This window comes from Crocodylus porosus, unplaced genomic scaffold (assembly GCF_001723895.1).
Source record: "Crocodylus porosus isolate Cpor-Errol unplaced genomic scaffold, CroPor_comp1, whole genome shotgun sequence".
In the NCBI taxonomy this organism is placed as follows: domain Eukaryota; kingdom Metazoa; phylum Chordata; order Crocodylia; family Crocodylidae; genus Crocodylus; species Crocodylus porosus.
Genome location: NW_017728886.1, coordinates 220,039,170 through 220,052,730, shown reverse-complemented (window position 1 = coordinate 220,052,730; position 13,561 = coordinate 220,039,170). Strand labels below are relative to the sequence as shown.

Here is a 13,561-nt window from a genome sequence, read left to right as displayed (position 1 = left end):
GAAAAAAAAAATACAAAAGCTGTGTCTATGGCTGAATCATCACTGAATCTTCAGATTTGGATTTAGCCAAATTAAGATCAGGGACAGTGATCCGAATCAACAAGTTGAACTGCTGTCCCCGATTTGGGTCTAATCCAAACCATATATGGCCCGTTTCGCACACCCCTATTGTCCATAGACTGTTTAATATAGCTGAAAATTCAGCTTCTGTTTGTTACGTTGGCAATCTGGTTAGTTACAAGGGGGCTCTTAAGATGCCACCACACTATTTTACAAGGTTCAGGAAAGCCAAGTGACAATACATAATTATTCAAGTTTTAAGAAATTCAGATCAATTCATAGCTCCATGAAGCTTGAAGACAGGTAGATTTACATACAAGATCCAATTCCCCCCCAAACAAAACTAGAACTAGAATTAGACTGGTACCAAGAAATGGCCACACACTCACCACCTTCCACAGTACCTCCAAGTTAAGGAATTAGCCTACATCAGGCAATTCTCTGGTCCAATAACTGGTTATGGAGGAACCTCATTTCTTTTTCAAGATGGCAACATTTCCAATACTTGCTGGATGTGAACAGGCTTATCCCCATTCTAAAGACTTAGTTCAAAATGCAAATTTCCAAAATTATTTCAAAACTATTTATGATATCTTGTTGCTTCACTGGCCCACACCTCTTCAGTAGGTGCAGTACCATCAGCCTAATTTCTTGACAGAAGAGCTTGATCTTTATGTAATCCTCCTGGTCTACACAAAAAACTCTTCTCTGACTGATGTCAGGGCTCAGAATTGTTCCTAAAATGTATCATACTGTATTCTTCAACTCAAGAAAACGCTCTGAATATCTGTTTGATGCCACAGATCATATGACAGACTCATTTCGATAAGGTTTCCCAATCCTGGCAGACATCCATTATCATCAAGTTAGTTGTGAATACTTGCAAATTGTACCTGCAGGAAAATATTTTACTGATGTGACTAAGTGGAGGGATGTCAAGATATATACAGAAATGTTTAGTTAATGCATTTGTTTGGTTGATGGACCATTTCAGATGTAGCTAAAGTTAGTCTGAGACAAAACGTAACAAATGTTTTTTATAAGCACAAAGCCACTGCCAGAGGAAACTGACGTATACCTTGATAAACTGGAAGACAGCATTGTTTTGAAGATGCTATTATAAAAAAGGATACCCCCTTTACTACTACCTGACTTAGTGCAAGTTCAGTTTAAAGTGTTGTAGCTGGCCTTCCTTTCTTAAGCCTGAAGAACTGGCTCGGGTGGGCAAAATACAACCTACGGGCCAGATCCTGCAAACCAGGGGATGTTGCCCCCTAGTTCCACCCCACCCAAGTGCAAGTGCAGCCCAGACCATGGTGCACGTGGCCCAGGCATACAGTGGGGCTTGGTGGCACAGCAATGGCTCCTTCTCATTGCTGAAGAATGTGGACCTGCTGCCCGAGCATCCCAGCCCATTTGCTGTTCACCCACTGCTGGGGGCAAGGTAGGTGGCTGGGTGGATGAGGTGGGGTCGTGGGCAGGCATGGCCGGGATCTTGAGGCAGTGACAGCATGGGCCCAGAGCACAGCCACGATCTGCTCCCCACACAGTCCTGCAACAGACAGGGGTGTGAAGGGAGTTGATTGCGACTGTCCCAGGCTGTAGTCCCACACTGTCACCACCCCAAGACCTCAGAGCCAGCTCTGGACACAGCTCGCCACCCACCCATAGCCCCATCCCACTTGCCTGGCCACACAGGGCTGAGGCAGAGATGTGATCTGCTCCCTACACATTCCCGCCAGCAGAACTGGTGCCTGGTGCGGAGGAGTGTGGCCAGCAGATTACAGCCCTGTGATCCAGCCCCAGCCAGCCCACTCCTGGATGCTGCTCCTGAGCCACATAAGGAGTTATGATGACCTGTTGCCTGGGGGGAAGGGAGGCAGACCCAGCCTGTGACAGCTCACCAAAGCTGTGATGTAGCCCCTGGGCACAAATACTTGCCCCCCCCCGAACAGAGAGACTTGATGAACCACTCTCCCCCTCAAATCAAGTCACTGAGGTAAAGATCTAATGTCAATATCCTTTTTGGATACAACCCCCCACCCCCAACCAAGACATGTCTACATCAGGGGCTGTCAACCTATTGGTCCATGGACCAGATCTCATTGTGGGGCGTGGAAGAGAGACAGCAGCAGTGAGAAAAAGGGCCTGACCCCTGTACAGAGCTTGGAAGTTTGGCAGCAGTGGCAGTTTTAATTACCACAGTTACCCCACACAAAAAAAGTTTCAGGAGCTGTGGGAAACCCACCAGCCATATGACATGGCTCTTCAGGCCAGATCTGATACTGATAAAAATATCGTTTTTGCTACACACTGTTTTCTGTGCCTTAGCATACCCTTTGGGAACCACTGCCCTGAAGGATAACAAACAAACAAACGCCAGCCAGCCAATCCCTGTAAATCAGTCCAAGACCATTTCATAGCATCAAATTGGTCTGGGATGGACTTCATTAAGAGATTCCAGCAGAGAAAGTATAATTCCCTTTTCAGTTGTTGTTATCCCCAGTAGTTTTCAGCCTGTAGTCCACCTCTTGGAAGTCCACAGACTATGTCTAAGGGGTCCATGAAAGATGACTATGATCAAGAGTATGTAAATACTCACACTTACAATTTAAAGGGGTCTGCACCTTCATTCAAAATTTCCAAAGAGAGTTCACACTTGCATTCAATTTTTTTTTTTAGGGGTCCACAAATGAAAAAAGGCCGAAAACCATTGCTCTAGGCAGCTCAGCCAGCTTCAAATGAAGTCTTCATAGCAGAGGCGCACAAACCAAGAGATGGAAAGGTTGATTTAAGTCTTCAAAAGATGCAAAGGTCTTTTAAGTCCAGACCAAAAAAGTGAAATCACCTTTTTCACTGAGGTACCTTGCTTTTATAACCTGCTGCCATTAATTATACCACATCTTTGAAGGCAGTTCTAGACACTGCAGGAACGGTTTTGGCAACCAGAGGGCTAAACAACACTTGCCCCCACCCCTCCCAAAATCCCCCCCCAAAAAACCGCACACAACAAAACCCCCATACCCATCCATTACTTTTCTGTAATTTTATCCATAAACTATGTTGCTCTTTTGGCAGAGAAAGCCTACTCCATGGTTTGTCTGAAAGTCAAAATAGAAAAATATGGGATTATTCTAACAAAATGACTACCTTCACAGAGACATTGTTTTTATGCCTTGTCATTCTTTGCGTTAGTCCAGATTACCAAGATCACCAGTAGCTAGTCTTTACCACTGAAGGAGACTGTGTATTAAAAATTTTAATAAACCAGACACACACATATCCTCTTAATTCCTTAGACAGAATTCAATATGCATCATATGCAGACTTTGTTTTAGCCACTATGAGAACTAGAATATTTAATTTCTTTATTTTTGCAAACTGCAACTAGACCCTGTGAGCAAAGACCACTGCTTTGCTTCAAGAGCTCTTAAACTTCCTTGTAGCATCTCTACCACCTTTTTCAGGAGGCCTTACAAATTCTGGATACTGGTAAAAATTAATGCCACCACTATCTTATCAAGTGGATGATACAGGCAGTCCCTTCCTAACAAGTTACATCATTTCCACTCAGCTCCTCCGTTGCTATTCTGGAATAACATCATCCCAAAATATGAAATATAGGTTCTCTGAGGCTGTACAAAAGGAAGTCTGTACATCTTAAGTGCGAGAGCCACATAAAGATCAACATGGCCAGGTCAAGACGACATATGGATATGCGTATTACACCAAGAAGGTTGTATTCAGGCACCATGGGGAGTTCCAAGCACATGATTTCTAACAAAGGGACAACAAAGCGAACATCTCCTATAGTAATGGTGTCTGAAATGATCCAGGGGAGACCAAGCTGATTTTGGGCAACAGTTTCACTTTTGGAAGCAAATGATAGATAGACAGATCTCTGAAAGCAAATGACAAAGATCTATCAATTTTCAGAGATAGAAATATCTGGACAAGCTCACAGACTTCTTTAGGTTCCAGGTGACTGGATAGAGAGCTTCTTAATAACTATAGAGACAAAGATCTATAACAGTGGGGAAAGAAACACTTCAGTTTCAGGGTAATCCTAACATCACTGGATTTAAGTAGAACACTCCAATCAATATTGTTAATGCTAACATAGAATCATGGACAATGAGGGTTGGAAGGGAGGTCATCTAGTCCAACCACCTGCTAAAAGCATCCCCAACTAGATCATTCCAGCCAAGGCTTTGTTGAGCCTGGTCTTAAAAACCTTCAAGGGTAGAGATTCCACCACCTCTCTAGATAACTTATTTCTGTGCTTCACCATTCTCCTAGCGAGAAAGTTTTCCCATTATCTAACCTAAACTTTCTTTGCTGCAACTTGAGACCACTGCTCCTTGTTCTGTCATCTCCCACCACTGAGAAGGTGTCTAGCTCTACCCTCTTTCAAGCTACAATTCAGGTAGTTAAAAGGCTGCTATCAAATATCTCCCTCAGTCTTCTTCTGCAGACTAAATAAGCCCAGTTCCCTCAGCCTCTCCTCAGAAATCATGTGCTCCAGCCCCTGAACCATTTTCGTTGCCCTCTGCTGAACCCCAACTTATCCACACCCTGTCTGTAGTGGGGGACCCAAAATTGGACACGGTATTCCAGATGTGGCCTTGGTAGCCTAGAATAGAGGGGAATAATTACTTCCCATGATCTGCTGGCAGTGCTCCTATGAATGCAGCCCAGTATGCTGTTAGCCTTTTTGCCAACAAGGGTACATTGTTGACCCATACTCACCTCACTGTCCACTGTAAACTTCAAGGTCCTTTTCTGCAGAGCTGCTGCTTAGCCAGTTGGTCCCAAGCCTGTAGCGATACGTGGGATTCTTCCATCCTAAGTGCAGTACTTTGCACTTGTCCTTGAACCTCATGGGTGTGTCCATACATGCTGGCACGTGCACCTGCAGTAGCTCAAATAGCAGTGGCACAAATTTGTGCTGGGCATTTGCTCCTCAGCACACGTGTCTCAACATGCACTGTGGTGTGGGGCAAATGGTGCCACTTCAGGCAAAGTAACCCTGCTCAGCTGCTCCCAGATCTTCAGCCAGCAATATAAAAGCCTGCCCTGGCAAGCAGCTTAGGGCTACTTGCCCTCATGAGCTTCTGGGGCTAGACCAGTTGGGATCTGGGAACACTTGCCCCATGTGCCAGCTAGCCCTGACCTACAGTGGCCCCTGCACCCTCTACAGCAGTCTGGTAGTGGGGGCTGCTGCCTAGCTGTGACCTGCTGCACACCTGTGACAACATCTGCCTCCTTGGACCTGCAACCCCCCATGGCTGCCTGCCTGCCAAACTCAGAAGGGGAATGCAGAACTGCCTGGGCTGCTGTACAGGTACTGCAGCAAAGCTGCCTGCACATCTGGGCCAGCTATCAGTGGGCTGTGGCTACACAGCTGGCTTCTGGGCAACAGTACTGTTGTGTCTTTTGGTGCCCCTGCTCTGCCATCTGGGCAGCTACTGCCCACAAGATGTGCTCCTTGCAGTGGCCCACTTTGAACTGCTGAAGTGTGCCTTCCTGGCCCCAAATGGCCACGAGGTCAGCCACCTCATTTGCCTTCTGGCTGGGTCTCTGGCTTTGGTTTTGGGCAGGCTTCTTGCCCAGGTCCTGCCACTTGCCTCACTAGCAGGGATCCTGGTGTTCCCCATTTAAAAATGGCAAGTTCTCTGACAAAACCCAAATTCTCTCATTAAAATACCTAATATCCATGTTCTTCTGGAATTAAAGTGAAATACCCTTATATAGAGAGAGATCAGTTCAGCAATGTTTTATAGATATATTTACAAGTGTAAAGCAATTTGGAAGCCTACCAGTGCCACTATCATCATTATAAAACAAATTCTAAATATCTATACATTTTGGTGTTTGCCTTTGGTTTTTTTTTTTTAAATCGTAGGAAAAAAAAAAAAAATCAGAGCTGCTCCTGCACTCTTCTCTCACCAGCACATGGGGTGCCAAGCAGCACCAATAGACCAGTGCCTTCCCTTGCCCCTCACTTTCAACCCACAGCCCCTACCAATGCTCCTCACTAGCTCTCTCCTGGCAGCAGCTCCTTCCCAGCACTAGGACATGAGTCCAGCTGCAGCTGTCCCACCCACTGCTGTGGCTCTGAGCAGTGCCAGCCCTTGCTGCTGGGGCCTGGGAATAGGAAGCAGAATAGTCTCCATGCTGTTCCTGGGAAGCCCTCACCTGGGGCTCAGGGATTGGGCTAGGCAAGCCCCTTCCCTTCCAGGCTGGCCTCCCTCTGCACAGGCTGCTCTAAGGGGGCAGGGAGGCTCTACGCCTAGCTCAGGCAGTCTCTCCTACCCAGGACACTCCCCACCCCAACCCTCATCTCTCTCTCCCCCTCTCCCTGTTGTACAGCCCTGCTGCCACCTCCACCCCTAACCCCAGCCCATCACACCCCCCACCAAGTTTCCTCAAACCAGGAGCCCCCAAAAGGCCAGGGCCCCATGTCCCAGCACTGGTGTAGGCAGGGCTGCAGCGTGGTAGTTGCCCCAGCAGCTGCGACTCCTGCCAGCAGGTCCCATCTTGTCTGGCAGCTGGGCACGCAGGGTGAGAGATGTGGGGTTTGTGAGGGCAGTGTGGGGACAGCTCAGGAGGGATGGGTCCTCCCCTGCCAGCAGCAGCCGCTGAGCCCAGCCGGTCCACAAACACTTGGACAGAACCAGACCAGCTCCTGCTGTTGTCTGGGGCTTCCAGCATTGCAGACAGAAGCTGTATGCCCTCAAGCCAGGCTGGGTCCTGCCTGCATGTGCCTTCCTGTTGCTGTGGGGGAGGGGAGGGGCCAGCAACCCACCCCTCATGAGTAGTCCCCACCACCCCCACCCCCTTGTCCTACTTACCTGGGACAGCACCCAGGTCCAATCCACCACTGCAGCCTTTCCCTGCTACTATTTTTCCCAGCATGTGGGGGCACCAAGGCACCAGAGCATCTTTCTGGAGGACATAGCCTTCAGTTACCTTTTTTCCAGCTTTTTTGATACTAGGATTTCACAGTATCAAATTTAAAGCCTGCGTGGGAACATTTTTTTTCTTTTGTTCCTAGTGTGCCTCTTGTGGCATCTCAAACTACTTTGAGGCACCACAACAGGCACATGCATGCTCATCTCAATGTGCCCCATGAGATTTCTTTTGGCCCAATCCTCCAATTTGTCTAGGCCACACAATCCCTGCCTACATCAGTGCTGGGACATGGGGCCCTGGCCTTTGGGGGCTCCTGGTCCGAGGAAACTTGGTGGGGGTGTGATGCGCTGGGGTTGGGGTGGCAGCAGGGCTGTACAACAGGGAGAGGGAGAAGGAGAGGGAGAGGGAGAGGGAGAGATGAGGGTTGGGGTAGGGAGTGTCCTGGGTAGGAGAGACCGCCTTAGCTAGGTGTACAGCCTCCCTACCCTCCAGCATATCTACTACCCCCCCTAGCTTGGTGTTGTCCATGAACTTGCTGAGCATGCACTCCATCCCACCTTCCAGATTGTTAATGAAAATATTGAACAAAACTGGCCCTAGGACCAACCCCTAGGGCATTTCACTTGATATCAGCTGCCAACTAGACACTGACCAATTGATCACTACCTGTTAAGCCTGATGATCCAGCCAGCTTTCTATCCGCAAGTCCATTCATCCATAAAACATTATCAGTCCCGAGTGAAATGACGCACAGTGAAGGGCACCTTGGAAATTCTTGATGCTGCTACTATAGGTGATGCTGGGAGAGCATTTGATAGATATCAGGACAACTCAAACCCAACAAAAAATCCTGCTTTGCCCCACGTGGGATCAGAACCAGGGCCAATAAGTAAAAGTACCAACATCATTGCCAAAGGTCCAGGCACAGATATAGAAAGGGAGGGATGATTCTGGCTTTTTGTTACTGAGTACTCGAATTGGGGGAAGCAGTTTTGAAGATGAGTAAACTGCAAGTCCCTTTCTCCCACAGAGCCAGAGGTAACTGACTGACAAGCGTGTCCAAGAAATATCTGCACTCTTAAGATGATGATTCAGCTTTCTGACATGCCCTCAACACCTTAAGTGATATCGCTTCTCGATGGAGCAATGGCAACACTACTTTTGCAGAAGCAGCTGCAGCAGGAGTTTCTTCCATCTAGGTAGCTTCCGAGTGAGAGCCTCCAGTTCAAGTTTGTCAGGGAAAGATTTTAGATCTCTGCTCTCTGGGTTTTGGAGAAGTTTGAAAATTGCTTACAAAGCCCATGTTCAGGAGAAGGTCATATCCACATAAAGACAAAATCATATAGGAACACTAAGACTAATTTCAAATAATTGCCCTCAGCAGGAAGAAGAAATAGAATGGTTGGGGTCATCCCACTCTTTATACCCTCTGGGAGGGAAAGTGCAGAGGCAAGAAAGGACATACATTTATCCCACCCCCCACCAGACATTTACCGATAAAGACAACCAGAACTCCTGTGCATGGTAATCTCCAACCTAAATTTTGCCTGCTGCGGCTTGAGGCCATTGCTTTTAATCCTGCTCCCTGCAGCCACAAAGAAAAGTCGATCTCAATACTTTTTCTAATCACACCTCAGGTTTTGAAGACTTATCAAATCCCTCCCCCCAACTCTTCTCTTCTCCAGGTTAAATAAACCTCTCTCAGCCTCTCCTTATAAGTCATGCTTCTGAGGCTCCTAATTATTTCTGCTGCTCTTCACTGGATTCTTTCCCCTCTATCCACATCCTTTGTGAAGAGTGGGGTCCAAAACTGGATACGGTACTCCAGGTGAGGCCTCAGCAACGCTGAACCGAGTGGAAGAATCCCTTGATTTTCAAGCTACGCTCCCCTAATTCCAACCAAATATCTTGACAACTTTTTGGGGCAACAAGAGCACACTGTTGGCTCACATTCAGCTTATGGTTCAGTGCAATGCCCAGGTCCTTCTCTGCAGTCCAGCCAACCATTCCATGATAAAGCACAGGACCTTTATCCTTGTCCTTGCTGAACTGATTCAAGACTATTTCTCCAGTTTATCCAAGTCATTCTGGATCCTAGCCCTACCCTCCAAGAAAGCCTGCAACTCCATCCAATCTGGTAAACCTACCTGGAAAGACATAAAAGGACATACTTGTAGACATCAATGAACACCTAATTCATTATCCAGCATACCCATCTGCCATCCCACGCTATTGTTTTACAAACATGTGTGAAACAGAAAATTTACACCAAAAAGTACTTTAAATAAAACGTATCCCCACTTTCACAGAATGGAGTTGGTTTTTTTTGTTTCGGGGGGGAGGAGGAGGAATTTCCAAAATTTCTTCTCAGGAGAAAAATAAAATGGAAATTTTTTGGTACTGTCAACAGTTCATTCTCACTTTTAGACAAGCAAGCACAATTCATCTGATTGAAATAGTGCTGCAGGAAGTTCAGCAGATGAGCCTTAATAATAAAATTGTGCTTCTTGTACTAATGTTCATTAGCCCTCTAGAACTACTGAATACTTATTAGTCAAGTGTGCCAGGGGTACTGTGATTGAAATATGTAAATCTCTCCCTGCCCTACTCCTCAAAAAAAAAAGAAAAAGAAAGAACAGGGGGGTAAGAACTCATGACCAGGTTGGTAAAAAAAAAAAAAAAAAAAAAAAAAAAACCAACAGGGGGGAAGGGGGAGGGGAGGAGAGATAAAAAGCAAAAGCTCTTAAGATCAAAATTGTAGACATCTAAACCACAGCTGATGCTATAGTAAATCCCCCCCCCCCAAATCCAGCCCTTTCCTCTTCACAACCAAAGATCACACTGTTTAGTTTTGCAGGAAGAGCATCAAAAAGTTCTCTCTTGTCTTTTTTTCCCTTTAAATGGCAAGAAACCCTTGTATGTTTGGTATTTTCTCTTCCCAACCAAGAATACTGCCCCCTATTGACGTTTTACCACTTGAACAGCAGGAACTCTCCACCCCATTTTTGCCAGTCTTCCAATTCTCCTCACCTTCTGTCTCTTCCTCCTCCCCTCTCGCATTTTTGTTTGGAACAGCTGTTGGAAACAGACAATGTCACCAAAACCCCAACAGTTTCCATACAGTACTCCATTAATAGTTTTGTCCTATAGAAGCCTCCCCTATACAGCTTTCTTGAAGAACACAGAAGTGGAGAGTCTTAGAATTCTAAGCCCAGTTTTACACACAACCAACCCATTTGAGAGAGGCAAGAGATGTACTATGGAGACCAAGGTTCCCACTGACCTAATATTACAAGAAACAGATCAACTAAAAAGTTTGTACACAGAGATGTACCAACTTTAGAGAGCAAAAGAAAGGGATTTCAATTTTGGAACTGCACTTTGGATTTTTTGTGGGGGGGGGAAGTTCTGCAATTAAGACACATCAACTGTGTTTCATTATTTGAGAAAAAAATGCTGCCAGCTATCAGCTTTTTTCTGTTTCCTTCAGAATAGATGCTCAGGTGTTAGTGGAGAACAGTCTTTTTAGTATGAGGATTAAACATTCCTAGGAAATCAAAGGGCCACAATCAGGACTTTAAGAGTCCGTTCTCCATTCTCTTGCACCACTGAGGCAGTAAAAAGAATGGGAATTACTTCCAATGCCTCAGATGGTGACTTAGGAATTTAGAGCCAGCATAACAGGAACCTACATCTCCTTTGTACAATCCCCGTGCAGACAGAGAAATCACTAGAGCATGCCATATGCCAACTGTTCTCAATACATGTGTGGTTCCTGGTCATGGTCAGCTTGCACATACTAAAGCAAGGTTAGACTGATCCAAGGTATGGCCATGGAATCAGAACACTCTCTCTTTTACTAGGCTGTCCTAACTGGCTATAAGGAAAATGAGAGGCCTCCTTTATGACAGAGTTCCCTAAAGCTTAGAAAGAAAGTCGAGTTTCCATCCTGCTTTCCCTGAAGCTGTCACAGCAGAAGGGAACAGCAAAACCAACTCTTTTCTCCCGTTACAGCCAGACAGCTTGGAAGCTACCCTAGATCAGAATTAATTGATGATCCTTATCTATTTTTTAAACAAAAACTTGTGTGAGTTAAACAAAGCCATTTTCAATTCATAATAGAAAAGACATTAACTTCTCTCAAGAGCCACTGATTTAATATTAAAATTTTGAAATTGTTAACTCAATTTAAAAAAAAAAAAAAAAAAAAAGATTACTGCAGATTTAAAATATAATATGTATTAAGTTAACGTGGTTTAAATAGCTAGAACAATTCAGTTAATCGTTTGACAGAAGAAAGCATTTTACAGCAGGAGCAAAAGTAAAATTTTTCCAAAAAATATTTTCACCAGGCAAGAAGCTTATTTGGTAACCAAATGACTCCTAGTTAGGAGGAAACTGAAAACTGGTTTTCACCAACATAAACAAGGGGTTTTAAACTCTTCTTTGTCTACACATCATGGCAATAGTCAGTACACAGAGTACAGACAGTCTTTTCAAAATAATAGACAGCAAGACACACAATAACCAAGGAAAATATTTCTAATTAATTTTGGTTGTTGACTTTACCACAGGATCTCACCCAATACAAGTTTATAGAAATGTTTTCCTGTAATGGACCCAAGCAATACTTAAAAGCTTAAATAATTTAAGGTATAATTAAACACATACCTGCTTCTTCCTTAATAAACTGCAAGTCTTCTTCTGGGTATGAAACTGATGGCTGCATCACTGAGCAATCTTCTGAGTTCTCTTCATTGTTTGGTGGTATATTATAAATAAACCTCTTTGCAGTTTGATTTTTCCTTCTTGCTTTTCCAGATTCTTGACCTGATTGTCCTTGAGAGCCCATGTCATTCCAGACAAAAACTTTTCCTTCGCCTTGAGATTCATTCTCAGCCATTTCAGGTGAGCTGTCCTGGACCCAACTACAGTCATTCATTTGGTAGTTTTCAATTTGGCCTTCATCAATACAGTAACCATCATTTTCAGTTTTTATACTACTTGCCAAGTTAGTGAGATTTCTTGTTGCCCAGAAACTGGCAACTTTCTGATCCCTTGATGAAGGCAGACCATCCCTACTAACAGATCTTCTATTATAATCCACCACTACAGCCTCTGGAGCTTCTGATTTTATGCTTATATTTAAGGCATCTTTAATGAAGTTGCGGCAAGACTGGACAACCTCAGTCATCTGAAGGTAGCTGGCCACTGACATCACTTCAATGGCATTTTGGCTCGTAAGCACAAGGTTACCAGAATATAAGAAGTCCAAGATGACAGAAAAACCTTGAACAGCAACAACATCTAAATAGGTAACAGTGGTTTGGTTACGGCTTTCTTTGTTCGTAAAGCAATACAGAGTCTTAAAGAAGCGGCTGCCTGCAACCAGGATGTTCTTGTGAGCTCTGAAGACCCTCCCACTCACCACAATATTGACATCACAAAGAATGCCTTTCTTCCTCTGTTCATTTAATTCTTGCAGGAGCTGATAGCAGTAAGAGTTCTCATTTGGCCGGTTATTATAGTCACAGTATCCCTCATTATTTAATTCTGATGGTATTTCTGACTCCTGCAATTAGAAAAAAAAAATTGAAAAAAAATTAGGTTTTAAATGAATTTCTTCCCTATTTTTCCTTCCATAGCAACGTGGCAAAACTAGTTTATAAAACCAAATGCAATTTACAAACAAAGTCTGAATACGCATCTACATAAGAGGCAGTCTTGAGCACAATTTTCAGGTTTTCCCTTTTCCCTTTAAGTGATATTAAAACACTTTTACTCTTCCCCTTCCCTCCCCCCCATGGGAAGAAGGGGCATAAGGGGAAAAAAAAAACCTTTCTATTCAAAATAGTTGCACTGGCACAAATACTAAGGAACTGAAATTTTAAATCAAGGAGAATAACTGTTAGCTAAATATTTTTAACAACCTAGCATTTTAATACAAATGCCTGAATTTAAAAAGAATACAAGTGGAAAGGAAGGAATATTTTACATATTCAGAACCCTAGCATTAAGATAAACAAAGCCATAATTTTTTATATTAACCCAAATGTATAAATTTCAAGTATAAAGAACTTCCTTCCATTAAAATACACCTAGCCATCCATCCAGGTAAAAATGGACTGACAGGTGGGGAGGGGGGTGGGAAAAAGACAGAAGCCTTTTATACACTAGATCTTTGTTCTTTCAGAGGCCTGCAGCACTAATGGGAAAATGGATCAGATTCCCAGTATTTCCTTCTTTTCGCCTTACAATATTGTATGTAGAATGCTTGGTAAGTAAAACCAAAATGCTCAATACCCTCCACCTCCTTTGGAGATCACCTATAATATGCTATGATCCACTGAACACAAATTACATAAGTTTTCTGACTTCTAGAAAGAGTTTGACAAAATATTTCATAGTTTCATAGTTTGTAGGGTCGGAAGGGACCTGAGTAGATCATCTAGTCCGACCCCTGCCATGGCAGGAAAGAATACTGGGGTCAAATGTCCCCAGCAAGATGTTCATCTAACCTCCTCTTAAAGACCCCCAGGGTAGGTAGGAGCCTGCACCACTTCTCTTGGAAGTTGGTTCCAGACCC

The 13,561-nt window shown here is 44.4% G+C and overlaps 1 protein-coding gene across 1 annotated transcript in view; it reads right to left on the bottom strand.

The window, feature by feature from the left end:
* The window catches only part of ZBTB10 (zinc finger and BTB domain containing 10), a 46,391-nt gene that overhangs the window by 19,835 nt on the left and 12,995 nt on the right, over positions 1 to 13,561 (bottom strand). Inside the window, exons 3-4 of the mRNA XM_019544284.1 lie at positions 11,647 to 12,547; positions 10,006 to 10,050 (exon numbers count right to left, since the gene is read on the bottom strand). Of these exons, the coding sequence (XP_019399829.1) occupies positions 10,006 to 10,050; positions 11,647 to 12,547 (946 nt within the window). The remainder of the gene's footprint in view (positions 1 to 10,005; positions 10,051 to 11,646; positions 12,548 to 13,561) is intronic.